General features: G+C 53.4%; 9 protein-coding genes across 9 annotated transcripts; 6 read left to right on the top strand and 3 right to left on the bottom strand.

Moving 5' to 3' along the window:
- Positions 1-211: 211 nt before the first annotated feature.
- On the top strand, positions 212-1,719 carry Z517_07732 (uncharacterized protein; the record flags this gene model as incomplete). The annotated part of the gene is made up of 2 exons (XM_013426253.1): positions 212-282; positions 375-1,719. 2 exons carry the CDS (start codon positions 212-214, stop codon positions 1,717-1,719), a joined length of 1,416 nt encoding a protein of 471 aa, XP_013281707.1.
- A 355-nt stretch (positions 1,720-2,074) lies between these two features.
- On the bottom strand, positions 2,075-3,370 carry Z517_07731 (uncharacterized protein; the record flags this gene model as incomplete). Its single annotated transcript, XM_013426252.1, has 2 exons — positions 2,075-2,818; positions 2,870-3,370. The coding sequence occupies 2 exons, from the start codon at positions 3,368-3,370 to the stop codon at positions 2,075-2,077; spliced, it is 1,245 nt and encodes a 414-aa protein (XP_013281706.1).
- A 1,246-nt stretch (positions 3,371-4,616) lies between these two features.
- On the bottom strand, positions 4,617-5,776 carry Z517_07730 (uncharacterized protein; the record flags this gene model as incomplete). Its single annotated transcript, XM_013426251.1, has 3 exons — positions 4,617-5,166; positions 5,220-5,334; positions 5,389-5,776. 3 exons carry the CDS (start codon positions 5,774-5,776, stop codon positions 4,617-4,619), a joined length of 1,053 nt encoding a protein of 350 aa, XP_013281705.1.
- A 565-nt stretch (positions 5,777-6,341) lies between these two features.
- Z517_07729 (uncharacterized protein) lies at positions 6,342-7,878 on the top strand (the record flags this gene model as incomplete). Its single annotated transcript, XM_013426250.1, has 2 exons — positions 6,342-6,481; positions 6,531-7,878. The coding sequence occupies 2 exons, from the start codon at positions 6,342-6,344 to the stop codon at positions 7,876-7,878; spliced, it is 1,488 nt and encodes a 495-aa protein (XP_013281704.1).
- Positions 7,879-9,236: 1,358 nt separating this feature from the next.
- On the bottom strand, positions 9,237-14,612 carry Z517_07728 (uncharacterized protein; the record flags this gene model as incomplete). The annotated part of the gene is made up of 2 exons (XM_013426249.1): positions 9,237-13,810; positions 13,874-14,612. The coding sequence occupies 2 exons, from the start codon at positions 14,610-14,612 to the stop codon at positions 9,237-9,239; spliced, it is 5,313 nt and encodes a 1,770-aa protein (XP_013281703.1).
- Positions 14,613-17,286: 2,674 nt separating this feature from the next.
- Z517_07727 (uncharacterized protein) lies at positions 17,287-20,100 on the top strand (the record flags this gene model as incomplete). The annotated part of the gene is made up of 1 exon (XM_013426248.1): positions 17,287-20,100. The coding sequence occupies one exon, from the start codon at positions 17,287-17,289 to the stop codon at positions 20,098-20,100; it is 2,814 nt and encodes a 937-aa protein (XP_013281702.1).
- Positions 20,101-21,612: 1,512 nt separating this feature from the next.
- On the top strand, positions 21,613-22,418 carry Z517_07726 (NAD(P)H:quinone oxidoreductase, type IV; the record flags this gene model as incomplete). The annotated part of the gene is made up of 3 exons (XM_013426247.1): positions 21,613-21,639; positions 21,761-21,846; positions 21,917-22,418. The coding sequence occupies 3 exons, from the start codon at positions 21,613-21,615 to the stop codon at positions 22,416-22,418; spliced, it is 615 nt and encodes a 204-aa protein (XP_013281701.1).
- A 674-nt stretch (positions 22,419-23,092) lies between these two features.
- On the top strand, positions 23,093-24,806 carry Z517_07725 (uncharacterized protein; the record flags this gene model as incomplete). The annotated part of the gene is made up of 2 exons (XM_013426246.1): positions 23,093-23,270; positions 23,323-24,806. The coding sequence occupies 2 exons, from the start codon at positions 23,093-23,095 to the stop codon at positions 24,804-24,806; spliced, it is 1,662 nt and encodes a 553-aa protein (XP_013281700.1).
- An 866-nt stretch (positions 24,807-25,672) lies between these two features.
- Positions 25,673-27,422, top strand: Z517_07724 (uncharacterized protein; the record flags this gene model as incomplete). The annotated part of the gene is made up of 5 exons (XM_013426245.1): positions 25,673-25,842; positions 26,096-26,270; positions 26,355-26,431; positions 26,550-26,826; positions 26,958-27,422. 5 exons carry the CDS (start codon positions 25,673-25,675, stop codon positions 27,420-27,422), a joined length of 1,164 nt encoding a protein of 387 aa, XP_013281699.1.
- Between the last annotated feature and the right edge of the window lie 464 nt (positions 27,423-27,886).

Raw genomic sequence — 27,886 nt, 5'->3', positions numbered from 1 at the left:
CCATGTTGATGGCTCAACGGAAAAACAAACTGGCTGAGCAGAACGTGACTCAGCCTCGTGGCAGCCAGCCATTTAGGGTTTAGTTCAGCCTTGTCCAACCTCACTTCGTTTTCTCGATGCTGCCTCGTCACCACTGCCTCTCATGCTATAGCGACAAGTACCGAGTACAATTCAATTCTCCCCTCAACAACTCATCTGGTCTTTCGCCGTCATGTCAGACAGTATCATGATCCCAGTCCCATCCTTTCATGTCGATCTCGCTGCCATTGATGCCCTCCATCTGTAGGTCCCACCGGTACCCAGCAAGAGTAACCGTCTTTGCTGAGCGTGGAGAATTCTGCTGGCCACTTTGTTAAAAGCTGATGACAGACCAGGGTTCACTATAGCCGCCGCCTTCTAATATTTCGCTGTGCTTCCCTTGCTCAGCGGGATGCTCAGCTGGCTGCGCTCAAGGTAGGCTTACAAGCTCTGGGCTTGCGATGTGCGATTTTGGGTGGCGTGGTCACCCCTCTACAACCTGCAGAGGTCAATGCCACCAACTCCGATCCGAACTGGCGCACCATCCGCCCTGACTGTGGCATTGAACTGGTGGTAAAAGACCTACGGGCGGAATTGCCTTCTTTCGAAGAGCTTGAAAACTCCAATTTCTCAGTCAGCCAACTGCCCTATGACCCGCTTGTGCCCGTGCCTCAGTACCTTGGAAATGACCGCCCTTTCGCCGCCTGCAAAGTCCAGTTCAGCACGATCGACGGAGGCACTATCCTCACGTGGGCCATGTCACATTGCGTGGGTGACGGGGTCGCGAACGACGAGCTGATGCGCGTACTAAGCGAGGCCACAAAGCTTGCCCAAGAGCGCGCTGTGGATGACGTGCTCGCACAGGCTGCCGCGTCCACGCAGATGGGGCTGGATCGCAGCATCATGCGCGGCATGTCCAGTGAGATCCCGTTCAGGATAGAGGATCATCCGGGATACATGACCAACGCGCCAGAACTACCCCCAAGTCATCCTTTCCAGGCCACGGCACCGGAGGTGTCCGTGCTATTCCAAATCCCGGCCACTCGTGTAGCACAGCTCAAAACAGACGCAACACGGCCGGACGCACCACCAATTTCCACACACGATGCAATATCTGCCCTGATATGGCGGAGTCTCACCCTGATACGCCGTCAACGGTGTGCCGAAGCACGGGACCTGCCCGGGTCCACAAAGACCAACCTATTCATGCCATCAGACGGCCGCCGCCACCTGAATATCCCGCAATCGTATATCGGCAACGTGGTCTACCAACTCTCCGCCTCTCTCGATCTGGACACGCTCCTCGCCCCCCGCTCCGGCCTGCAGGAAGCCGCCAGCGCGGTTCGTCGCGCCATCACGGCCGTCAACCCCACGCTCGCGCGCAGCGTCATGGCCGAGACGAACAGGAGGTGGATCGACTGGGCCTTTCTGGGCAGTTACTCGTCGACCGGCGTGGCCATGGGCACGGACTGGACGAGCTCGGCGCTCTATCAACAGGACTGGGGCGCCGCGTTCGGAGGTGCGCCCGCCAGGTACAGATACCCCGGCGAGCCGGGCGTCAATTGCGTCATGCCCAAGTTGCCAGACGGGGCGGCAGAGGTCATTGTCAGCGTCATGGAAAGCGAACTGGACATGTTGACCAGCGAAGAGTGTTTCGGCAAGTATATCATCAGGCAGGGAGACACTCAGGTGTTGATCTGAGATAGACAAGAGATAAAATAGCCGCGGGCCAAAGAAGCTGTTTAAACAAAGCAGCCATAAATGATCTTCAGTTTACATATATTATTTATTTGCGACCTATTTTGCAGTGCGTGTGATAAAAATTACCCATCACTCATTACAACTGCCGATGCTAGACACAAATGGCCCCGTTTCTTGCTTTACATAGACACATCCCTCGCTTTCATGTTATTAAGCTCTGATATGTCAACCATATGGTGCAAGCAGTACTTCAACGGCACAAAAGAAAGCCCGTTTTGCCTGGAACAAACTCTGGCAGAGCACGGGGCGTCATCACCTGCAGAAACGAAACCACCGAACCCCGCCGAACCGTTTCTTACGAATCATACACGGGTCGACTTGCGAAATGGACCATCTTCTCGCCCCAGTCAAAGACGACGAGCATGCTCCGCATGAGGCTGTCGCCGATGACGCCGACGACGGTGTCTCCCCGAATGCTCTGCACGCCCGAGACGCAGGTCGTGCCGGAGAACCAGACCAGGTCGAGCGGGTTGATGGGGAGCTCGACGCCGCCGACGAACAGGGACAGCTGGGGCAGGGTGGCGTCGCAGGACACAACGTAGAGGCCCTGCGAATTGAGGGTGGCGGGCGGGTCGAAGAGGGCGTTGACGGCCTTTGCGATGGCGGGCGGGAACCGCGACAGCGTCGCCCCCGAGTCGACCACGTAGTACGCCGGCGTGGCGTCCTCATCGGCGAAGTTTCCCGCGCCGTCGGCCCAGGCTACCCCGTCGGGCACGATCGTGTAGTGGGTAAAGTAGTCGCCACAGGATGGGATCTCGGGGTTGAGCTCGACCGGGGCGGAGCCAAAGTCTCCCACGGCGTTGATCCGCGGATCCTCGGTGTCGGGAATGCCCCCGATGGTCAGAAAGCCGCCGTATCCAGTCTCAGAGGCGTCGCGAGAGATGGCCATGGAGAAGAGCGGCTCGGTCAGCTCTTCGTAGAAGATGGTGTTGATGATCGACGAGTATATCACTGGTTGTCCACCCTCGACCGCCGAAGTGAGACATGGGTACGCCAGGCCGATGAGGCCAGTCATTGCGCCGTCCCCGACGATACCAACCTGGCTATTGTTTCAGCTGCGGTAGCTATCTGGACAATGCAGGGATCTTACCTTGGTGGCGAGGCCGATGGTTTGCTCTTCCACAGTGATGCCGGCAATATCCACGCTCGTATTGGCCAATGGGCCACTCGCGTAGGAGCCGTCGACATAGTTGATGAGGAATTCAGCGTCTGTATAGAGCTCAAAGGCCTTGTTCACTGTGATGGCATCGCCAAAGGCACAGTCAAACTGCGGGTCGCAGTCAAAGCCAGTCGTGACGGCCCAGGTGTCGGAGCTCCCGGTATCGACGAGGAGACCGACAGACTGACCTCCCAAAGACACCTCAATCAAGAAGTGGCTCTCATACCCTGGATCTATGAGAATTTCTGATTGGCGCCGAAGCTTGGAGCTATGAGAGCCTCGTTGTACAGTCTTCAATGGCAGGGTGTGAGGGGCGACTGGGAAGCTGCGAGAAACCAAAGCCTCAGCCTCGCTCCTGCGCAACGGAGTGGGCGAGCAATGGACCAGCAAAAAGGTCGCGAAAAGTGTCAGGCTGGTCGCTATGGGGCTCATGATGGTGGGTGAACAGGCTTCAGCAAGATGCTGCGTTGGATCTTCTGCCATTCATCCTCCCATCCGTCCATCCATATATATGTCCCTCACTCTCACCAGGCATCGAGAAGTCCCAAGCCACGGACTACATGCCAAGTTGGGGCGGCGACGTGGTGGTATAGCCAAGAGGTCGTCGCTGGCTTGGCCTTGTCCTAGCCAAGATTGGGCTCGAGGAGATTCGTGGGAAACCAGGTGAGTTCTTGAACACGAAGCTTGGTGAGGCTGAGTCTCGCCAATGCCATTGGTAGTTACATATCAGGCTGCATGAGCTGAACACCTTTTGGTAAACCACGTCAGGTGTTGCCATTTGGTGTCTGCCTTGTAATGTCGTTGTCACGTGTCCTCTATACGATATTTTCGGTCTCAGTTGGGATGGTGCCCTCCATGACAAAAGGCCTTCTGACTCCAGCAGTCATGGTGCTGTGTTGTGAAGTCAAAGCAATCAAGAGTCAAAGATCATGGAGCGTGGAACACACAAGTTGGACCTCCTTAGCGTAGAGAAAATAGCGTTGAGGATACAACAACTGGTGTGGGCGCAGCATCGTGTGGGGCGTGAGCTGTGAACTTCTCTTCATTGGGACCAGGTTGCCCTTTCTAGACACCCAAGCCGGAAGCATCCTCGTGAAAGCCCTCAGCGTCAAGCTCATGTCTGCCATTGTCAGCCGAGGAACCGAAACCCGAGGGTGGGTTACGAGAACACAACCGATGCATAACATCAGTTGAGGGAGTATTTGCCAGCCTTGCCAGCCTCAGCAGGTAACAAGTATGAGAAGGCATTTGAAGAAGCTCTCAGTGACACGACCGTCACTACATTGCGTTCTTCATTGTCCCGAATGTACACCAGGGCGCCGAGCACATTTCATCAGTCAGTTGACTTTGTCAATTCAATCCTTGACCCCCATTCGGCATTGCTGTTGCGGTGCCTGCCAATATCAAGTCAGCAACGCGTAGCAAGGGATAGATCAGCAACAAATGAAGCTCAGAGAAAGTTTTGTCGCGTCAAGCCAGGGGCCTTGCCCTGGGAAGGAAATGCCATTCATTCAAAGCTCATATGCACTCTGCATCGGCAACTTCACTGCCATGTTCGTCTGCGTTCGCCGGACGCCAGATCGCTAAATGCATCAACTGTTCATTCATAACGCGCCGTGGACAATGCCGCATCGCCATCTCATTGCTACAAAAGTGATCAATCGTTTCCACAAATCCCTTAGGAAACGTGCTGCTGCACGGCTTCCTTGGGAATGACGCCCTGCGCCACAAATATATCAATAAGTCCCTGCAATGGCTCCATGTCTTTCTTGCTGATCAGGTCGTAGTACATTGCGACCGTGCAGAAGTGGACGAAGCAGCTGTTCAATTCCGCATGACGCCCAATGTGCCAGAAGGGATCGGTGAAGTGACAGTGATAGAGGTGCGCATAGCAGCGGAACATTTGTTTGATGATAGCCTTGACGTCGGAGTGGAAGTGTGGAGGGAAGCCTGATGACTTGCCAATCCATTCGTCTTGGTTGCCAGCAAGAGAGGTCAAGGACTGGTTGAGATTGGTAGGCGGTGCAGCAATTGGCGTCGTGCCCGAGGGTGTAATCGTCCCAGTGTCACCGGACATGTACGAGGTCTGGTCCACGGTCGGTGGAGGCGCGGTAGGGAAGGTTTTCTCATCATGGATTTTTCCAACAATCCAGCGCTGGACTCGGACAATGTACTGGGGCGCAGGGATCTTGGCTGGCCGACCATTTTCGAGCCAGGTGTAAGTGAGACTGGGAAGAGTCAATCGATGAACGTTTGCTGCTTGATAAGGGTTCAAACATACCGCCCAGCAGACATTGTAGGACATTGTTGTTCGTTGCAAAGTGGAACTCCCGTGTTGGTGTCAACCTCCTGAATGACCTGGATCATCCCAGTGAGGAGTCGGTTCATCTCGACCACTGGAAGAAATGAGACTCTGTTCATCAAGATTGTAGAATTGGATTTTCACCCACATTGATGGGCCAGCCATTCTCCAAGTTCGACATTCTTCGGCTGTGCAGCGAGCGTGAGGAAGTTCCCCTTGACGGAGCACTTGGCATATTTCTCATTCAGGAATTTCTTGGGCTCTTGCTCGATATAACCACTCTGTTCACTGAAGGTGGAGGAGATAGATGGCGAATTGGTCAGAGCAGGAAGGGGAGGTGCTTGCTGTGCTTGCTGTGCGATCGGAGATTGGGATTGGCCGTTGTTGTACTGCGCCTTTAGATTTTGGTTGGATTTGGTGTTGCCTCGAGTGAAACCTTGACGACTGGGAGACGGGTCAGCAACTGCGGCATGCTTTGTAGGACTGATAGGCCGCTTGAGGCCTCTTAAACAGATTTTCCATCTGAATTTACCCATCTTGAGCGCGAAGGAGGTCGTAAGGACAAGATAGAGACACTTCGTGTCGGCGGTGAAAGTGAAATGAAAATCATGGTAGCATGAAGACGCGGGGTAAACTTACACACTCTGAAAGAAGGTCGCCATAACGTTGAAATAGACCCGTAAAGGGTCGGACAATACTCTGAATTGTTCACAACGCAATCGCTTGTCATCGACGTGGTGAAGTGGTGAAAAGGAGTAACCAAACTGACTCGTCGACAGCGAGAAGGAGCCTCTCATTGAAACAAATAATTCCCCATAACGCAACTCAGCCGAGGGAGGGGCACGTGAGTTTAACGCTAGCCCTTTGTGGACTCTCCCGATCTCGAACTGTCGTCTTGCAATTGTCTTGAACAAGACCATTCACAACCCCAAAACTTCATTTCTTCGTCTTTGACACTGTGACATTGAATGACGATCACATCCTGTGCTGCTCTCTTCGCAAAGGACTTTATGAGTTTCCAAGGAACGATCCGGATCTGGTTTTAGCTCACCCTCTATGTGTCTGCGCTTGAAAGTGTAGAGCGCGCAGCCAGCAGCCGAAATGTCTGCTGAGGTTGAGTCTGCTCCTCGTGGCAGTACTGTTGAGGAAGATAGTGTTCAAGACCACATCAGCAATCCCGCATCCGACGGCGACGGAGATTTATTTGGAGACGACGACGACGAGCCGGAGCAGCAGAATGAGTATGGTCCTCATATTGGCCTCTTGAAACTCTTACTAACCTGTAAGCAGCCTCCATAGGAAACTTGACGACTCAGAGCTCGACTCCGGTGATGATGAAGGCCGGAATGATCGACTCGCCGCAACCGTCGAAATCGAAGAGGGAGACTATGGTGAAGAAAAACAACTCAAACTTTTGGATGTGGACATTGCGCGAGTGAAACCGCCTGAGGGGGATGAATTGTACCTCCTGAACATCCCGAATTTCCTAGGTATCAAGCACAGAAACTTTGATCCCTCGAGCTACGAACCGCCCACCAGGCCCCATGATGGCCGTGATCCTACGGTTGACTCTACCATCAAATTCTCGCCATTCTCTACGGCCAACACGTCCATTTTCTGGCGCCGCGATCCCAAAAATCCTGAACTCATACAATCAAACACACGCATAGTTCGCTGGTCGGACGGCAGCTTCACTATGCAAATCGCCTCTAAACCCCAAGACCATTACCGTATCTCCACTACCGCCATGCGACAAGGTTGGCCTAAGAAGCTTTCTGGATCGCAACACCAGGACTACGATCCTACAAAAGAAACAAACCACTTTTTGGCAGCACCTCACGCCGCGGCAGGAATAGATCTCCAAATCGTCGCCCCTTTCGACGCGTCTATGAAGATCCAGCCCGCAGGTGACCAGGCAGACGAGGCGGAAATGAAACTGCGACAATCGATTGCTGCCACGACGCAAATGCACGAATCCCCTACCACCTTCAAGTCTGTCAAAGAAGACCCAGAACTTGCAAAGAAGGCTGCCGAAATGTTCGAAAAGGAGCGGGCTAGGGCGGACCGTCGCAGAGAGGCTGCTCAAGACCGGCAGTTCATGCGCAGGGACCGGGTGTTGGGGAAATCTGGACTTGGTCGTTCAATGGGCGGTACAGGTCTCTCGATTGCCGGACTGGAAGACGATGACGGCATGCCTACTGCAAGAGGAAAGAAGGCGACAACTAAGCGACGCAGGCCGAATCGTCGCGGGGACATCTACTCGGACGATGAAGACGAGGAAACCTTCCGCCGGAGAGGCAGGGAAGACGAATATGATCGCGAAGATGATTTCCTTGCTGCAAGCGACGAGGAACCTGAGATTTATGAGGATGAAGCCGAGGAGGAAGCTGAAGCCGACGAGGATCCGGATGTGGATGACTTGGAGATCGAGGGACGTGAGACGGTGATCGAAAATCGCACTCGTGGCGGTGCCAGGGATCGAGACCGGACCCCCAAACGGACATCGCGAGACGATGACGAAGACGCCGAGGGTGAAGAGGATGGTGAGATTGGAGAGAGCAGACAGGCTGTGGGAAATCCTGCAGTCCGCAAGAAGCGGAGAGTTATTGACGACGATGACGAGGAGGATGAGGAATGATGACCGCGATGGTACTCACCGCAATTGGTATCTTGCCCGGGCAGTGGTGACATCGGTTTCTAGGTTGACCAGGGGCTGAACGGTGCCTGTACGCCCCAGAACGTCGTGTGAGTCACCCTTATGCCCTAAGGAGGCATCCAAGCTACCTGATTTTTGGCATTGGAGAAGCCAGCCATGTGCAGGGTCACCAGAAAAGTACATGCGATATTTACGCCGCGCTCTGTATGTGCGTTCTCCAGAGCAATGTCTCAGCACTGCATTGCTTTTCTGCGGCGACAGCAAGGCGCTGCGCGGATTGGATATCAGGCTATATCGCACGATCCCATTGACTCCCATGCCCCCAATCTGCGTGGATATCACAGCGCTACGAGCTACGAGTCCTGTACCTGTGACCTAGCACCCTGGCCAAGGACATGGCAGCCAAGTCGTTGGAATTAGTTCGCTCGGCCTCGAGATACTTATGTATCTAGCGAGCTAGGTACCTAGGTATTCCGACCTCGATCGCGTCTTGCCTGGGCCGCAAAGAGTGGCATGGACCACGAGAATCAGAACAGAGAATCCAACCCAGACACTCCCACTGAGTGTATCAACTCGATCAATCAATCAAGATTTGACCCTCTGAAAAAGAAAAAAGGCCGAAAGCCTCATTTCTCGCGTAGAATTTGTTCCATCTTCCTATCTATCTTCTGGAGGGTTTTCTGCCCTCGACACCACTCTTCTTATTCACCCTCTCTCATCCATTGTCTTTCGTCCTTTCGTCCTTTCGTCTTTCGTCTTTCATAGCATAGTCATAGTCATCACCGTTAGGTGCTGAATAAACAGCAAACAAACACGGGCAAAGGTTCCAGCAAGAGTATGGCGCTAAACACCATGCATGATGGAGCGTGTGTTGGCGCTGTGTTGTGTTGTATGAATGTGGTTTGGACATGGACAATAAACGCTAGGATTTGCTCTTGCTTCTGCTTTTCTGTTTGTGCTCGTGCTGCAACGCAACGCAATAGGTATCCGAGACTCTTTTCTCTCCACGCAGAGCTGAGCTATGCAGCTCCTCTGAGGGGAAAAAAAAACCCCCTGGCATGCTTCTCAGCCAGGGCCAGGGAGTATGTGTATAATACAATGCAATTTTGAAAACCCACTTTCTGGACAAGAAACAAGAAAGAAACATAGTTTTCCCTCGCTGGTCACCCAACGCACCCATGGTTAACCTGCTAGCAGTCCAGAGAGCTTCACGCAAATAAATCAATATCACACACACTTGTCCATCAATCGTTGTTGGGATTCATCAAAACGCTCCACCAACCATCCTTTTGATTCCTGGCACTCTTCCTTTTCTTCTTTTCATGGCTATCTTCTTCTTCCTATGAAAGCAGATTCTTCACACTTGGACTCGCACTCGCTCCCAAATTATCTCTCCTATCGTCTCTGGTGAAAGCAGGCGGCGCAGAGGGAGTAAGTGGTCTCTGTTGGGGGCTCCCGGTGACCGGTCTAGGTCCAAACCGCGGTGTGTTGGTCATCTCAACACTCGCCTGTCTAGAGTGTGGTCTTCCCACTGACTGATCCCCGGCCGCCTGGGCAATTTGCGCCAGGGATTGTGCCGACGGGGACTGTCTCATGACTGGAGGCGGCACGGGGGGTGGGGGACCTTGGGCAAACATTCTCGGAGCAGTCGAATGAGGAGCCGCGTATCCATTCACAGGCGAATCGAGAGTTGATTGACGGCTTGGTTCAGGGTATCCCCGCGACAATAGACTCGAAGGTCCTAGTCCAAGGTGGGGTGGAGGAATAGGAGGTCGGTCGGAGCTGAATCGTGGGGGTGATGGAGGACGTGACACTTGTGATGGAGCCGTAGGAGGTGGAATGGTGTGATGAGCATGATGAGAATGATGAGGAGGCGGCGGTGGGGGGTGATGACCATAAGCAGGCGCAGGAGGGGGGGAATGCTGAGGCACCAGACCTGGAACAGATGGTGGGGGAGGTGGTACGCTGGTATATGGCGAGGGGTGCGCTGGCCGACCGTAGGGCGATTGATTGTATTCGGGACCTGTAGGTGGCGGTGGAGCTGGAGGCGGTGGAGGGGGAGGCGGCCGGTACAAAGGTTGACCATAAAGTGGCGGAGCTGGAGGAGAAGGGTGACGGGCTACTCGTACTCCCGGTGAGGACCATTGGGGGGGAGGAGCGCTCTGCCACGGCGGATAATGGGATACTGGACCTGGAAGGGGGTGAGGATGAGAATGCGGTGCTCCTTCGATCGGCGGTCTGTTCATTCCATAGATACTCGGGGGAGCAGGAGGGAATGGTGATTGACGTTTGAATGGCTCTGGTGGCGTTGGATCGAGCGGGACAGGCTTTTCACGAAGCTTCACTTGCGACGGCGACGAAGGGGGAGTTCGCTTGAGGACATGGCACTTGTGACACTGATACATGGTGCGGTCCTTGCCGCCAGCGATTGCTGCGGAAGTCGCGCCCTCAGTCGGTTCAGCTTTGATGGCGCCGTTGGTTACAACAGCATCTCGGGCACCATTCACGTGAGCTTGGTCTGCCGTGAAGTCCATTGGTGTGCCGTTAGGGGCTTGCGATCGTTCTTGTTGAAGTGGCCACCATCTAGGGCTGACATCAACCAAACAAGAACAGCATTTCCTCTGACCGCTGCTTCGTGTCCTTGAGCTTTCATTTGCCGGTACTTCAGCTGGTGCTGCGTCTGAGTCTACCTGGGACTCTGTGGCGCCAGCGGGTGCTGGCGATCCTCGAAGGCTCGTAACCCCATTTCTCTCGGTATGAGTGATGATGCCGTTCGGTGTCCCGTTGACAATACTTTCCCGCCGCTGAGGAGGCTGGACCGCCGGCGCAGAGCTCGCAAAATTAGTGGCAAATTGCGCAGCGCGTCGGACGGTTCCGGTAACAGAATTGTCCACCTGCTTATAGGTACGGGCGAACAACTGCATGGCTGTCAACCCTGCATCTGTCGGATCGAGCATGTTGTGCACCCAAGTGGTAGGAACATGAGACGGGCACCAGATCGCCGCAGTAACAATACCAGTTTCCGAACCCAATTTCATGATATTGGCCGTGTCGCGTCTGCTGCTCTTGACCGGTTGCACGTCGAAGCCAAAAATGTATTCTGCTTGATGTGCGCAGCCAACGTGGAAGTAGGCATTGCAACTGGGCATGTGACATTTCACCGTTGGCATGCCAGGTACTTTGCATAGCTTGCAAGGCGGCTCAAATCGATCGGGAGGAATGAAACCCACACCTTCTGCATCGTCAAGCAGTTCCGAGTTGCCAAATTTAATCTCTTTAGTCCAGAGGGCGCAAGTGATGTGAATCCAGTTGTTCCAAGCCGTCCTCTTGAGAGCTTCACGAGGGTTGACAGGACGCCCTGCTGCTTCTTGTTCCATCCGCCACCTGCGGCTGGCTTCTTGTATGATCTCTCGTTCGATACGTTCCTTTTCACGTTCCCGATCGCTCTTCTTCTTATGGGTCGATCTCAGAGGCTCCATCAGCTCCTGAGCTGTGTACTTTACAGGACAGAGAACGCATTCGTAGGTTGTTGAGACTTGCAAGTTGTGGTCATTCCTGCACATGTCGCAGAACCATGGTTTGGTGTTTGTCTTTTTCCCGACCCCGTAGCATGCGCCATGTACATGAAGCCTACAATCACGACACTTGAGTAATTCGAGGCCAGGAGCGTCGATAACCCGACATACGGCACAGGGGTGAACCTTGACCCTTGGGGGATCCGGCTCGATCGCGGCGGGTTCGGGTGGCTTTTCGGGCGCCTTCTTCTTCTCAGGGATAACATCGGGAGTGGATTGTGTGGCATCCTTGTCGAGCTTGCCCTTCTTCTTAGGAGGTTCCTCTGGTTGTATGATGTTCTGCGGCACTTCCAGGCCAGCCTTATTGACCTCATCCACAGCTCGTGGTGGAATGGGATCGCCCGACATTTGATGCGCTTCAAGGATAAGACGCAAGAGTTCTTCATCCACCTTCCGTTTAGCAGCGCGGCTCCCTGAAGATGCGATCTTCTTTGAGATTTCCTCAATGTCCTCGTACTGGACGGCATATTTGCGCCAAAGATAGGCACATCGACCACATAGCGCCAGAGTGAGCCATCCACTCTTGTCTTTGTTGTTTTTCGCAGAGGGATCCTTGGGTACCAATGTGCCAGGGGGGGTCCCCGGGGCACGGCGCCATTGTCGTGAATGGTGAGTCCCACAAAATTTGCACACAAAGCCTCGTTTCTTTTGCACTGCCTTCTCATCATCGAAGGCAGAATCATCCTGGTCATCGGCAACATCGTCCAGGAGTTTGGGCACGTTGCCCTCTTTGTCCGCTCGTTTAGATTCCTTTTTCGAACGACGCCCCTCGAAATTGCCCCAGATCTGTCGGCCCCTGTCGGTCTTCTTCCACATATAGTAGAAGCGTACAATCCGAGATTCCTTGACATTCCCAACATGACGAGTAACGGCATGAAGCTCACTTCCATATTTAGCCACACCTTCTTCAAACCGCTTGATTTCATCACGGGAGAGCTCGGGTTGTTTCAAGTCACCCCTTACGCTGAGTTCCGCCATGGCCTTTAACGCTTTCTCGACATTGTAATTATTCTCTTGGAGCTTCTCGATTGCTTTGGTGAGAAAGTCAACAGATGAATCGAGCAGGTTGTACTTGGCTGCAATTGGTTTGACCTTCGCCATGTAGTCATCCACCAAATGTTCTGCATCCATTGGTTCTGTGGCGTCATCACCGCCTCTTTCTGACAACTCTCCTGGTTCTGGCATCTTGAAAAGCAGTTGGGCTGTATGTTCCTTTTTGCCCTTGATTTCGACCGGCTCATCTTGCCCTCGAGGGATATAGCCGATCGGTTCGTCAATCACCCACTTAGGGCGTTTCAGTTTCTGATCTCTATCGGTATCGGTACCGGTATCCTTCGACCCTTTACCACCTTTGATGTGGTGGGCGTGTTTTAGGTATTTCCGTTTGATCTCCGCAGGCTTCACCAATTCGACTGGGCGCCCATGCCACACGTTGACGTTGGCTTGGTGGCGGGGACCCAGCCTGGAACTTGCTCGAGGATATATCCGGTCGTCATAGTCCAGTGCATCCTCCACGCGTGAATGAACACCCAGGTAGCGCCACGGCCACAAATTGGCCTGGGCGATCTGTTCCTTAGTGGGCGCTGGATGAGGCTCGGGTGCGATGCTGCTCTCACGGGTGCCCCGACTCTTGGGTTGATTATCATCTTCGTCCTCATCCATGGGATCGTCGTCCTCCCCATGGCCGGCTTCTGAGCCCGCGGGGGTGTTCCGGTGGTCCATCTTGATTTCCTGTGCCCGGCTGCAATGGGCACAGGCCCAGGCAAAGCCTCGAGCAGGCTTTTTCAAGAGTGGTGGCCGGACGCACTGCATGTGGTATGTCCGCTTGCAAACTGCACAGTCTACCGAGTCGTGGTTACTGGCAAACTGTTCACATTTTGTACACTTTTTGCTCTCACTGGTGAGCTCACGCCCGCGGCCAATTTCCACCAAGACGAATTTCCAGCGTTGGTCCAGAACAGTCTTGACATGCTGAGGAACGTTGACAACCTTGCTGGTTGGAATTACCTCGTAATACCGGTGCATGTATCGATCATACAGTTTGTCAAACCAAAACGAATCTTGCTGGCCACGATATTCATCCATGTTCGATATTTCTGAGAGATGGCGGATGTTGCACTTTCCGCGCATCGAGGTGAGGGGACAGGTGTCAGAGTGCATCGACGCAAAGACAACCCGCGTATCTTGGACTCGTCGCAGAATGTCTTTCGGGCGGTAGTACCAGTTGACTCGGATGGCATCGATGGGACCTTCGGGGTCGTTCTTCGCGTGTAGGAATTCCATGATTCGGGCAAGGTAGTAGGGTTCTCCCGGAGGCTCGCAGATGAGGTAGACATGGTCTATATGTCAAGAATTAGTACAGAAGATAGAAGAGATACTTCAATTTAGGGAAGCAGAAGTACCGTTGGCTTGAACGGCGGTGCCATCGTCGGCGACAAGTTGGTTTTTTGCATTCAACCTGTAACCACAACGTTTGAAACTCATCATGTTTGTTTCGACATAGCCCTTGAAGGGGACCGAGGCGACGGGTCTCGCGCGCGAATTGGTTCCCATGGTTGAGGTTGCGGCCACGGTATGGCTACTTCCGGGATGTTTTCTTTTCTTCGAAGGCGCAGGAGCCGCAGCGGGCGTGGGTGTGGATGCATTGGCCGCAGGAGTGATTTCGGCGGGCTTTTCGGGCTGAGTGTTGTTGACGGAGGCAAAATTCGTACTCGAAGGCTGTTGTTGTTCGCTCGCTGCGGCGGAAGATCGCTTACTCGAACGACTCGGTTTGGACAATGCCTCTATTTCGAGATCCAATTCCCTGTCCTCGGCGTAGTTTGGGCGACTCCCTCCTGTCCGATTTCTCGAGCGAGTGCCATAAGGGCCGGAGGTAGAATTGTCGCCATTTTCGGGTGGTGGTTGTAACGAGGAAGTGGACGCGGTCGCAGTCATAGGCTGAGATTGGGGCGTGTCAAGGGCTGGTGTGGGCGTGGGTGCGGGTGCAGTCTCGGGTCCAGGCGACACTTCTACACTCCGACTACCTCTCCCGAGTGCGCTCGACGGTGCATCACTCTGTGCATGTGCTGCTGCGTTGGAGTGCTCGGTGGACTGGGGCCCTGGAGGTGCTGTCGCGATTGGAGGGCTCTCAACTGTCGACATGACGAGTTGAGAGGCGGCGAGCGGTGGAAGACCAGGTGCGGTAAGCCCTACTTTATCGCATGGCGACCGGGGGAGGAGTTGGGCCTTTGGTAGGGCTGCAACGACGACAACTCCCACGCACCTAAGTAGCTGAGGGACGTCTCGGCACCAAACAGAATGGAGTAAGAGTTTCTCGCAGTAGACTTTACAGAGGGATCGATATTGGTAGCGAGTTTGCCCAGCGACCGAAAACAAACAAAAGATAGGTCAGCAAAAGTCGAGGGTTGAGGGGATAGTCGTAACCAAGAAGTGAGGAAGATGCCGTGGGCAGCGGAGTGGACGATATGATGGACTATATCTCGGACAAGGCACGCGCCAGGATGCTCAGTTGTGCGGGTCTTAGCGCCTGGTTTGTTGGCTGGAGGTCGACGCGGCAAAAATCCAGCAGTCAAAAAGGCAAGATATGCGGAAGGGGTGGGGTGGGGAGCACAAAGAAGAGCAATCCCGCCCAAATACAGTCGGAAAGTGGTTAGGTGAGTCGAGGGCGGAGAGCGAGGAGAGTAGAATAGAAAGGGAGAAAGAGGCTGAGGGAAGGAAGAACGAGAAAGGAATAATGGATGAGAAAGAGGTTGAAGGGAAGGACAGACACTCGGCAGAGGCAAGGAAAAATGCGGCCTAGTCGACAAGGTTTGAGCCTTAGTCCGGAAAGATAGTGTATGAGGACGAGTGACAAGGGAGAGGAAGCGAGTCTGAGTGGACGCCGGATCAATGCCGAGATATTGCGAGGTTAATACTCTCAAGTTGACGGAAGAAGATGAGCTAAGAGAGTCAGAGCCAACCTGCGGGAAGACATAATGGGCCTAAACACCCACTGGAGTGGCTGTTTATAAAGGAGCATCGGCAGCAAGTGCGAGCACTAGGATCACCGGGAGGGAGGACAGGAGGGGAAGAGCCGTGTTATTAACAGGACGATGGGAGTCTGAAGAATTGTTGTGCTTGTCGAGAATTGGGGGGAGGCGACGGAAAAGGCGGACATGAAAAGGGACACAGACACGCAGACACAAACGGCACTGCGACGGGCAAAAAAACCCACGATGGAGAATAGGCCAGACACAAGAGATGTGAGATCAGCCATCAGAGAGGGTCAGAGACTGGCCCAGTGTCCAGTGTGTGGAGGGCGAGGGAGGAAGGGGGGCCACACGAGATGTGCTTTGGAAAAAGTGGGATCAGTGACATGGAATATGTGGATCACCTGCAAGGCAAGGAAGCGCTAAAAATGAAAGAGCAGACGAAGAGAGAAGAAAGAATTCCTGGAGTGCAGTTGAGGTTGGAAACCTTGAGCGAATCATGCAGGGTCGCGTAACGTGATTCGGTACGCTGACGACATTACTCATGACTCTGGCCAGTTGCTGCCACCAAGATGTACTATGATCTTGTTCGTTTTGCCTTCTCCCCAACCACATACAAATGATTACTGTTCTCGCTCTCATTTCTTCCCCAAATGCGCCTATAAGGACCACATATATACCCGCGCGACTTAGGGGTCACTACAGAATAATTCATTCAGCAGCTATCCATGTCGGTTGCACCAGATATTTCTCAGTCTGTGGTGGTCATATCTTTGCATCTGTCTCGCAGCCACATCCTCCATACCTCTTCAATAATTATTCCATGTCGTGGCATTTCCTGGCCCAGTACATCCAGAGGGTAGTGGAAGAAGTGAGGTCGGTGGGTGGCGATCAAACAGCCCGGCTGCTTAGTGCCCGAGGACCCCTTGGCGTCACCTGACCCAGGATTGTCCTCTCTTAATTTTGACCACATCTCTATCATGGCCTCGACGATTGGGATGGCCATAGAAATCCAAACATGTCCTTGGAGGCTCCATAAATGCTGCCAGCGAGTTGATCGCAGTCCGTTTGCTATTTTACAATCGCTTTTGACAGCCCTCTTCCCTCAAGGTCATGGTGTAGCAAGCCTGGATAGTTTTGCCTGCAGAATCGAGTCGGGGCCTCCCCGAACCTCCACTCACCACTCACTTGCGCCCTACATGATCATCAGTTTGCCAGCCTGGCACCCAGCTCCTTCGACTTAGCCACCTATACTTGTTCATTAATCCAACTCTACCGCTTCCAAGCGCCTGTTGCCCCGTTGGGATAACAATCACACTCATTCCGTGTTGAAATTTGCCGCCATCATAGCGCAGCCGCATACTTGTCGCAGAGAGGCTCGCTGCCCAGCTCTATGGCATTACATGACTGAATGGCTGTCATTTCGATTCCTCACCCTCTATTTTCCCTTGACGCATTGTTGAGGGGTGGCGGACTGTCAGAGACCGTTTTTCTGTGTGGTGCCAGCGTGCGGTGCTGTTCTGGGGGTTCCCGGCTCCCGCGGTAAGTGGCTTTCGGACCTGGCAACTAACCCGAACTTTTAGAGTTTGGACTATTCCGTTGTGGGACTCGCCTCTTTCCCTGTTTACGCGGTTCACGCATAGGCTTGCCTTGGTTGGCACAATATAGATCTATTGCTATTCTAATGACGACCATTACTATCAACCCTGTCATCACGATTGATCCTGTGTGCTGAAATCAGTGGCTGTCTGAACTCATCTAGGATCCTGACGCTCCTGTCGAATGGAAGAATCGATATGTCGCGTCCACTTCACGCGTAGACACGCAGATCCCACCCACGATATCCGATGGCACCACCATGGCATCAAACGACCCTGTCAACGGGTCAAGCTACCTCGATTGACCTCGCCCGCAATCAGAGCTACGGCACAAAACCTCTAGCTGGGATCAAACGTACCATCGATGCAGTCCGTGATGTTCAGATAAGCCCTCCAGTCCAGAGCTCATCATCAGTTCCGCGGCCACAGACTATCGACACACCTCTTTCCCGGCATAATTGCCAGGCCCCTCGTCTACAAGCTAGCTGTATTACTCGTCCAGACTACAGTGATGACAGCAAAGCAGCCCCGAACCCCACACCCATTCATATTCCTCCATTCAAGTCATCTACCCCAGGGCCTTCGCAAAACCCGCTTCTCAGCCTTCGACATGCTCGTTATGGTCTACCTTCCAAGCTGGTTGACAATTTTGAATCACTCGGGCTGCGCGCCATATACTCCTGGCAGTCATCGTGCCTATTGGGCCGGGGATTGTTGACCGGAGAACAAAACCTGGTCTATACAGCCCCCACAGGCGGGGGCAAGTCGTTGGTCGCAGATATCCTACTAATCAAGAGGGTCATTGAAGATCCTATAGCAAAGGCGATCCTGGTCCTCCCTTATGTTGCTCTCGTTCAAGAAAAGTTGAGGTGGCTCCGCAGCTTAGTGGACAAGGTCCCCAAAGTTGTTTGCGACAGTCTCGATGGTGTGCCAACACCAACCTGGCGCCGGCCAACCCCATTTGTGCGAGTCGGTGGATTCTTTGGTGGGAGCAGAACGAATATCAGCTGGTCCGACTGCGACATCGCCGTCTGCACCATCGAGAAGGCCAATTCGTTGGTCAATAGCGCCATTGAAGAAGGCAAATATGGTGACATTGGTGTAGTGGTACTGGATGAACTTCATGTGATCAACGACGAACACCGGGGATATCTTATGGAACTTCTTGCCACGAAGCTCATGTCGCTTGCATCGGGTGAGAAGAACGTTCAGATCGTGGGTATGAGCGGCACCCTGCCAAATCCACAATTGCTAGCACAATGGCTGAACGCAAAATTTTACATCGCGAAGTACCGTCCAATTCCCATCGAGGAATATCTTGTGTACGAGAATGCCATCTATCCAACAGCAAATGCGAAAGAGTTCTTTCGCACAGCAAGTCAGCTGGCTGCCGGCGATGCTCTCCCAACACAACGACCACAACCTCAGCGGACGATCGCTAGATCAAACCATAAAGAACTCCAAAGTCCAACTCCCAATGCAGTTGTAGCTTTAGCTGTTGAGACTGCACTTGCTGGTCACGGGGCACTGGTATTTTGTGGCAGTCGAATGGGTGCAGAGAGTACAGCGCTCTTGATCAGCGACGCGTTACCTACAGACCACCTGAGCCGGGAAGAGTTGGAACGGCGTCAAGATCTCCTGGCATCGCTATGTGCACTGCCAGGTGGATTTGAGCCATCCTTTTCCAAGACTGTTCCTTGCGGAGTCGGCTTTCATCACGCCGGATTGACAACTGAAGAGCGAGAGCTGGTTTGCGAAGCGTATGACGCAGGGATCCTACGGGTGATGGTGGCGACGTGCAGTCTCGCGGCGGGCATCAATCTTCCAGCAAGAAGAGTAATATTGAATGGAGCTCGGATGGGTCGAGAGCTGGTCGGCCCTGCAATGCTTCGACAGATGCGGGGACGTGCTGGCCGCAAAGGCAAGGATGAAGTCGGTGAGACCTACCTTTGTTGTCAAAGGGCCGAACTTGAGGCTGTGGCAGAATTACTTGAGGCGGAAATGCCTCCGGTCGAAAGCTGCCTGACACCTGAAAAGAGAGGGTTCAAGAGAGCTCTTCTGGAGGTCATTGCTACCCGTATGGCGTCCAGCATAGCGTCATTGGATGGATACGTTCGCTCATCACTTCTTTGGCATAGCATTGGCCATTCGCAGGTTGCTGAGATGGTCGAAATGGCGAAGCAGGCATTACTCCAGGACGGATTGATTCAAGAAGGAGAATACGATGGTTGCCTTGAACCAACCAGGCTTGGAATCGCGGTTGTGGCATCTGGTCTCGGCCCTGAGGATGGGACTTTTATCCACGCGGAATTGCGACGGGCACTCGAAGCGTTCGTTATGGATGGTGAAATGCACATATTCTATCTGTTCACTCCGGTCCAGACCACGGGGCTCGCGGAAATTTCGTGGTTGACTTTCCGAAACCAATTGGAAGATCTCGACGAGAGTGGAATACGAGCGATCCGACTTATCGGCGTCAATCCTGCTTTTGTGAATAGACTCGTCAACAGCGGTGCTCAACTCAAGGAAAACACGGCAGAAGAGATCCATATGGCGCGAATCTATCGCAGAGCATACTCAGCCTTCCAGCTGCGAGATCTGTGCAATGAGATGCCGATCCACGAAATCAGTCTGAAATATTCTGTGCCGCGGGGACAAGTGCAGACACTGGCTCAAACTTGTCACGGATTCGCTGCGGGCATGATCAAATTCTGCCAGAGAATGGGCTGGGGAATGCTAGCGGCTGTGCTGGAACATATGCTGGATCGCCTTCGTGCGGGAGCACGCGCCGATCTCCTGGAAATGGCTCAGATAGCATTCGTCAAGAGTCGCATGGCCCGGATGCTGTGGGAGAACGGGTTCAAGAGTGTTCGAGCTCTGAGTGAAGCCGATCCGCAGGCTCTGGTACCGATCATGATGCAAGCTCAGGCAAGGAAAATGAAATTGCAGGGAGAGGCTGCCGCCAAGTTCCAGGCAAAGTTATTGTCCAAGGCAGAGATTATAGTTAGCAGCGCGAACAGGCTGTGGGAGAGACAACAAATGGTGCAATGGGAGGAGGAATGACAGTCTGGATATACTCGCCCGTCGGCGTGAATTCTCCTCTAGGAGCCACAGTTGCGCAATTCGAGTTGGATCTCGCTATCAGTTCCAAAGAGTACGAGGAAATACGAGTATCCTGGCGTGCCTTGCATTAGTGGTGGCATGTTTCAACGCAGATGGGTAACTTACTGTAAGGGGCAATGCGTTCTTACCTTGTTGAGCACTGTCCACGCCAGTTGGAGGTACGCGCTCCAGTCGCACTAATAGAACAATTGGACAATGTGAAGCTAGCAATACAAGCGAGGGCAGTATCCGGTGGGGGGACTGATCTGATGCAAATGATCGGTGTTGTGGTTTTTCGCCGACGCTGCCGACGATCTGAATCTACTACACAGCATCGAGAATGATTATTAGGACAGGAGCGCAGTCGGGACAAGGCGGTTGGTGGTGCATGATTCCAGCATCTGCATCGATATTACATCGCAGATGCCGGCTGACAAATGACCGACAGCGGTGTCTCCAGTGTCTGGAGAGGCTTGATTATCTGGAGGAATACCGGCATGGAGAGAATTGTAGGCCACAAAGACTCCGAAAAGGTCGGGTTGGGAGGTCGGGAGTGGGTGGATTACAAAGAGAAGACCAATAGCGCAGGCGGGTGGCTCGGTCGATTCCGCACTGCGCAAGCAGCAGCCCGGGCTTGATTGGCCGTGCTTTGGCAATCTTCTGTCAGCTTTTCATAAGCTGCTGGTTGCTAGGGGACTTTTTGGTGGCATGGATAGGATGCTTGGAGATGGCATTGCGGAAACCAGCGGTACATCGTTCTCGGATGAGTACATGACTTACAAAACATGTTGCCCTTGTTATGATGCGGATGGAAGTTGGAAAGAAAATTTGCGCCGCAGGAAAAAAGAAATATTGTTGAAATGACGGCCGCTGACCATGAGAGGTTATAGGATTGCATGAGAGGCTAGTGTCATTACAACTTCAGAGGGTTGGTGTCAGGTACCTACTATCAGCACCATTACCCACTTCCACGCTGGGTCTCATGGTTCCTGGGTCGCAGTATGTGCTCTGGCGTCATCCTAGGCTCCACTGGCAGCTCTAGCATCCCTGCTTACACCTGGCACGCCCACTAAAGCTCTGCGGGGTTCCCGACCACGCCTGTCCAGTGCCTGTAGTGACCTGCCTTCCCTATGCGTGTTGACGAATCGTCAGCAACTCTGGGCGCAGAGTTCCAGGCACACCCGGAAGAGCCCCTCGTCAGAGGATGAAACTAAAGACGAGAGTAAACAAGGTGCAAGGTGGGAGCGTTCCGTGGTGATGAAGCTTCATTCGTAAGATCACTGTGCTTCAATTGACTTGCAGCGGCATACCGAGTGCCGCTGCGCATACAAAAACCTCGACACTTCCTCCTCTCCTGTACCTCATTCTCTCTTCTCCATCTCACACCCAAGCTTCGTCCTCGAGCCCATACAGCCTCTGTCTCTGTTTCCCCATCTCCGTCTCAGTCTATTTTCCGTACACAACCCTTTCACAATGGCTCCCAAGATCGCCATCATCTACGTACGTTGCTCTCTCAACCCTTCCCTCAACCCTCCCTTGCCGCCTGCTATACTTCCCGTTCATCTTGGCGCATTGTTTTCCTTTTGTGACCGATGCTAACAGAACTGTTCTGAAACAATAGTACTCCATGTACGGCCATGTTGCCCAGCTGGCTCAAGCAGAGAAGAAGGGTATTGAAGAGGCCGGTGGCACTGCCGATATCTACCAGTACGTTTTCTACATCATTGCCGTCTGCCTACAGAGACAGACCAACAGGGACTAACTTCGCTGCCTCTAGAATCGAGGAAACCCTCCCCCAGGAGGTCCTGAGCAAAATGCACGCGCCAGGCATGAACAAGGACGTCCCCGTCGCTACCCCCGAGATCTTGCTTAAGTACGACGCTTTCCTCTTCGGCATTGCCACCCGTTACGGCACATACTCGGCCCAGTGGAAGACCTTCATCGATAGACTCGGTGGACACTGGCAGACCGGAGCGCTCTTTGGAAAATACTTTGGCCTGTTCATCAGCACCGCCACTCTCGGTGGTGGCCAAGAGACCACAGCCATCACGGCTCTCTCGTCCTGGGTTCATCAGGGCATGATCTACGTTCCCCTTGGTTATGCCAAAGCCTTCCCCATCATGGCCGACCTCAGCGCAGCTCGTGGCGGTAGCCCATGGGGTGCAGGTACATTCGCTGCTGGTGATGGCTCCAGACAGCCTTCGGCTCCGGAATTGGAGCTCGCCACCATCCAGGGCAAGTCCTTCTACGAGCACCTCAGCAAGGTCAGCTTTGCGTGACTAGATGGCAGTGCCGAAGAGAAGCCTGCCGCAGAAAATGGCGTTAAACCCGCCGAGCAGACTGCGAAGACAACAGAGACAACAGCTGCTGCGGGACCAAAGAGACCAACACAACCGATACAGACAGATGACAAGGAAGAGGAGAGCGGGCCATGTGGATTGCCCAAGAAGTGTGTGATTTTATGATCTCTTCTCGTGTGGACAAGCATATGGAGTGGGGGGAACACAGTGCGGATTCGTAGTCGCGAGAAGAGAGAAAGTACAAAGATACCATTCTGCTAATATATGGCTTATGATCAAACAGAACATTCAATCTGACAACGAAGCTGCGAAACGATGTCTTCCTCACTAGGAAGAAATCCCAATCTCGCGTCTGTAAATAGTGACTGACCACACGGAGCACGAAGCGAGAGAAATCATGGATAATTCCGATCGGGGGCACCGCAGGACACTAACTACGGGGTAGAGAAGTTCAGGCCACCCATCATCAGCCCATGAGCAGAATAACGAGGACCACACGGTGATCGACCTCCACACCCCTCCAAGAAACTTTCGACCAGGCTGCTGTCCACCAGATCCCCCCGGCTCGTAAGGAAGGCGGGCAAAGAATTCCAATATCTAGTCTTGCCTGTAGATCTTCTGTTGACTCTCTGCGACACTCCTTCCCCAAGAAAATGTCGAATGCGCAGGCGGCAGCCTCACTGTTCGAGGCCTACGGCCAGTTCCCCATTGCGAAAACCTTCGCAGCCACCGACTCAGTACCCGAACCGCTAGATTCACAATTGCCCGCTTACAGCGCCTCGTTTGACGCGGACCCTTTGACCAAGAGACACGCAGCCTGCGATGAGTGCAGTCCGTCCTCTGAATATGCCATGACTCCGTGCCTAGACTCACAATACCTCAGGAAAGCGCAAGTTGAAGTGCTCGGGCGAAGCCACGGGCTGCGCACGATGTATCAAGCAGGCCTTGAAGTGCCGCTACTCGGCGCAGAAGCAGATGGGCAGACCGCGCAAGAAACAGAAGACGGACGACTTCCTTCAAGACGACGAGGTCTCGGCTATAGACACGTCCCATCTGAATAGTGCCCTGCGGCCGACTCCCGTTTCTGCCCTCTATCCTCAACCTCCTCCGGCGCCGCCCGCCGTCGTCGAACTGGCAATCGACCCTGGACTCTCCGAAAAAGTTGTTGAGCGTACAAACTTTGAGAATATCTGCACAGCGCCCATTACCCAGTCCATCAAACGTGCCAGCCACGAGGCCCGAGTGGTGGCGGAAAAGGCAAACTCCTCAAACCTACACTGTCAAGGCTCCAACAGCACCTCACCGTACGACGGGCCTCGCACACCCCCGGCTACAAACGACGTTTTGCCCCAGGGTGCTTATCCGACCGATGTCTCGCTGTGGCCTGACTTCAGTGACATGACCATGCTTCCAATCTTGGTGCAAGAAAGCCATGAACACGACAGGCAGTTGTACTCTACCAACGACGCAGACCCAGACTCCTCTCTGCCCAGTGACAAAGGAGCTGAGCCGTATGCTAACCATTTCGCCAACCTCAGCACAAATCAAAGCTCGTTGACACATCTCCCCACTATTCCAGCTTGCCCCTGCCTGCCCAACCTCTATCTCACTCTGTCAACCCTCTCTACTCTGTCTGCATTTCCCGTATCCTCTGGCATGGTCGATGCGCTCCTCGCCGCGCATCGGACCGGTCGTTCTGTTATATATTGTCCCGTTTGCCCCCAGAAAATGCAATCGGGCTCTCAAAACGTATTTCTGAGCACCATGTTGATTACGGTGCTTGCGGATCATTGGCACCGTGTCAAAAAGGCTAGTGCTGAAGAGCTGAAGAGGGGGTTTAGCAGCACAGAATCAGTGCCACCGGACAACCCGTCAGAACCCTTGAGTATCCGCGAAGATCTTGAGTGGCGCACATTTGGTTATCATTTGATTCGAGCATATGTTTTCGGTGACCACGCAATTCCCGACCCGCCCGATGGCTCGTTCCATGCTTTGAGAAAACCGCAATTCATACCTACGCATATATCGTCTGAGGATAGCGATACCTCTACCGTTTACACACTCGAGTCGCTTGTGTCCGCTATCGAACGGCGTCAGAAGCAATGGCATGATGTTGAGCCCTACCACAACTCGCAGGAATTTCCCCCTCGGTTAGAACACAATCACGTACAGGCTGGCGCTCACGGTAATTGTCGGGGTTTACCACGAGGGTATGCGCCGGGGATGACGCTCGAGGACATTAAGAAGTGCGAAGACGAGCATCGTGCTGGGGGGAGTGCCGAGGATGGTTTGCTGTGTTTAAAGATTGTGAAGCATTCTAGGATTATGCTGGGCAGTTTGGAAGGAGGTATACCGAGGATCGAATGATGATGAATCGAGGATCCATCTCGGACGAAAATGCAGAACCAAGGCAAGCTGCCGCCCAGGAACGGTCTGTCGGTGGTTGGCGACGTCTCTCCGATCCTCAGCCAGCGTTGACGACAATTCCGGCTTTGGAGACAGTATCTTCAGTCAACAATGCGCAGACCGAATCTGTTAGCTCCCTCTCAGCTTCCAGGCAGCCACAAGCATTAGCACTGGTCGTTCAACTAGCACTGACACCTCTTCGCCGTTCAGCTCGCGGTCCTAGCCTTCAGAAGCAGCTGTCGGATGTGAGGTTTTCCCTTTGGAGCAAACCCAGGCATACCTTTTCACCTCGTGGCCCTGCGAGCACTTTATCTTAATATGTATCAGTTGCTGACAAAGTATTTCTCTTTCATTGGGCCTGATGTCATTGTGGAAATCCAGTCTGTCGTGGATACGCCTGTCTGAAGACGGGCTGTAAAGCATTAGCACCTACACACACCCTCTCCCTCCTGCTATTATATGGTCCTGATTCTTGCGCAGAGAGGGATCTCACAAGCAATTGAAGCTGATGTGGACCTCCACGGGTTGTTCCGGACAAGATCGGCCATCCCTTTTTGGCTTTTACCATCACCGTATCTAGCAAGCCAGGCAAGCCAGGAAAACAACCTCGGTGAAGCTCGGTTGCGGAGAATATGCGCCGAGTCAAGGTTGGCCTGGTCAGACTTCGGCCATGTCCATATTCAGTGCATATCGCTGCCAGAACAACTTTGTATATATACAGAATTTCTCTTGGAACACCTGCTACTAATACAAGCCAGGCTGTTTTGCCCCGTGGTCCCGTTTCCTTGTGTGGTGTCGTCGTGTCTATCTAGGATCGCTTCGGCAAGATGAATCCCAACCCTACAGCAAAATCTGGCGCACGCCACGAGCTCGACGACGCCTCGCTGAGCAGATATCTCGCCAACTCGAATACCATTCCAGGTTTGAAGGCGCCTGTGGTGTCGACGAAAATTGGCTACGGCCAGAGCAATCCCACCTACTTTCTCGACGATGCTGCGTACGTCTTTTCTGTTCAAGATCCACCTATCCAACAGCCTATATCTTATATTTGATTTGGTTACCATGCTGTACAGTCCTCTATGGATATGTGGGTTGTGATGATTCCAGGGGGTCTTCCTGTGCTATCTTATCCATGTGTGAACGAATGCAAGCATGGTTGTTGGTGTCGTTCTGTGGCGGTCATGGAAGCTCGGGCTGCACCGTTGATTCTCTGTTGTATTTACGTTCTTGTAACTGACATTTTCATATAGAGGCACACGCTTTATCCTGCGAAAGAAGCCATCGGGGACAATCATCAGCCCTGTTGCACACCAAGTCGACCGTGAATACCGGGTGCTGAAAGCCTTGGGCTCGGTCAAAGGGTTTCCTGTGCCGAGAGTCTATACGCTTTGCGAGGACTCGAGCGTGATTGGGACGCCATTTTATGTAAGGCTCTATCGACTTTCGTCCTTGCCTCGACGTCGGCTTTGGAGGACGAGATTATATGTGGCTGACTTGGACGATATCTAGGTTATGGAATTCGTCAAGGGCAGAATAATAACAGATCCCGACCTGGGTGAACTTTCACCCTCGGATCGAAGGAAAGCGTAAGTCGTGCTCTACCCGGCACTCTGTCCAATTCATGTGCTGTCTTCGATCCTGTGACCGCCCCCAGCTACCTTTGTAGGTGTCTCTTCTTCCAGGGCCCGACTGAAATGTAAATAGGTGGATCTCCCTCGTCGAGACTCTTGCCTGGCTGCACAGCATCGACCCGGACTCGATCGGCTTGTCCAACTTTGGCAAAAAGAAAGGCTTCTACCAACGGCATTGCAACACGTTCCAGCGGATCGAGAACCAGCAGTCCAAGGTCAAAGACATCAACACGGGCAAGGAGTTGGGCCGGGCCCACGAGCATTACGATGAGGTGGTTGATTTTGTGAGGACCAACATGACCAGTGACCGGTATTCGATTGTGCATGGAGATTACAAGTTTGACAATGTGGTAAGTTTCGACACATACTGAGAGACAGGAGGGTCCTAGGGACTTTTTTCTTCCCACTGCATAGCGACTCTACTCTCTTGCTTTGCAAATCCCAACCTCCCGATCAATCTAACCATGGGATAAACGAGTAGATCCTCCATCCCACCGAACCCCGCGTCATCGCTATTCTCGACTGGGAACTCTCAACGATCGGCCACCCGCTGATGGACGCCGTGTACGTGATCGGCCCGTTCTGGAACGAGACGGTGAAGGCCGGCGTGCCCTACTCGCCCGAGACCTCGCCGTACGCACCGGCCAACCGCGCCAAATCCGGCATGCCGGAGCCCGACGAGCTGCTGGACCGGTACTCGCGCATCACGGGCTTCGACCCGCGCAAGGAAGGGAATCCGCCCGGCAAGGACTTTGAGGTCGCAAAGATCTTCCACTGCGTGCGCGGCGGGACCATCTCGCACGGCATCCAGGCCCGCACCATCAGCGGCCAGGCCAGCAGCGACTTTTCGCACATTTACTTTGAGAATACCCGCAAGAGTCTCGACTATGCGTACCGCATGATGCAGAGGTTGAAGGAGGCGCAGGGGGCGAAGGCAAAGTTATAGTCCTTTCTCCAAGCTACAGTCGTGTCCGCATGGGGAGTTTTCCTGGTGGAAGGGACGGGAAAGGGAGAGTTGGAGAGTGTGATTTGGCCCGGAGGGACTGAAGTGGAGGATGAGGGTGGCGAAGGAGAGTCGGATTGGATGGAGATGCATTGCAAAATGCAAATGGCCCTGGATATCGATTGCGTTAGGTTTCCTGGCTGGAGCAGGGTTAGGCCAGGGTGAAATAAACCGAGAGGGCGAAGAGAGTCAGTCAGTAGGCAAAGGAAGTGAGGAGGTAAATAAGGAAGTGAGTGCATACGTGGTAGATAGCATGAGGCTCATCTACAAGGGGTGTTGTGTGACGGTGTACCAGGGAGAACATTTGGATATGTATGTTTGACCTTGATACATACATACATACTCGGTAGATACTGCATTCCTAGGTACATACCTAGTACCTAGAGTAGATCAAACTCGCTCATCTT

This window comes from Fonsecaea pedrosoi (assembly GCF_000835455.1).
Source record: "Fonsecaea pedrosoi CBS 271.37 unplaced genomic scaffold supercont1.5, whole genome shotgun sequence".
In the NCBI taxonomy this organism is placed as follows: Eukaryota; Fungi; Ascomycota; class Eurotiomycetes; order Chaetothyriales; family Herpotrichiellaceae; genus Fonsecaea; species Fonsecaea pedrosoi.
The sequence above is the reverse complement of the archived record's forward strand: the minus strand, read 5'-3'. Positions and strand labels throughout refer to the sequence as shown.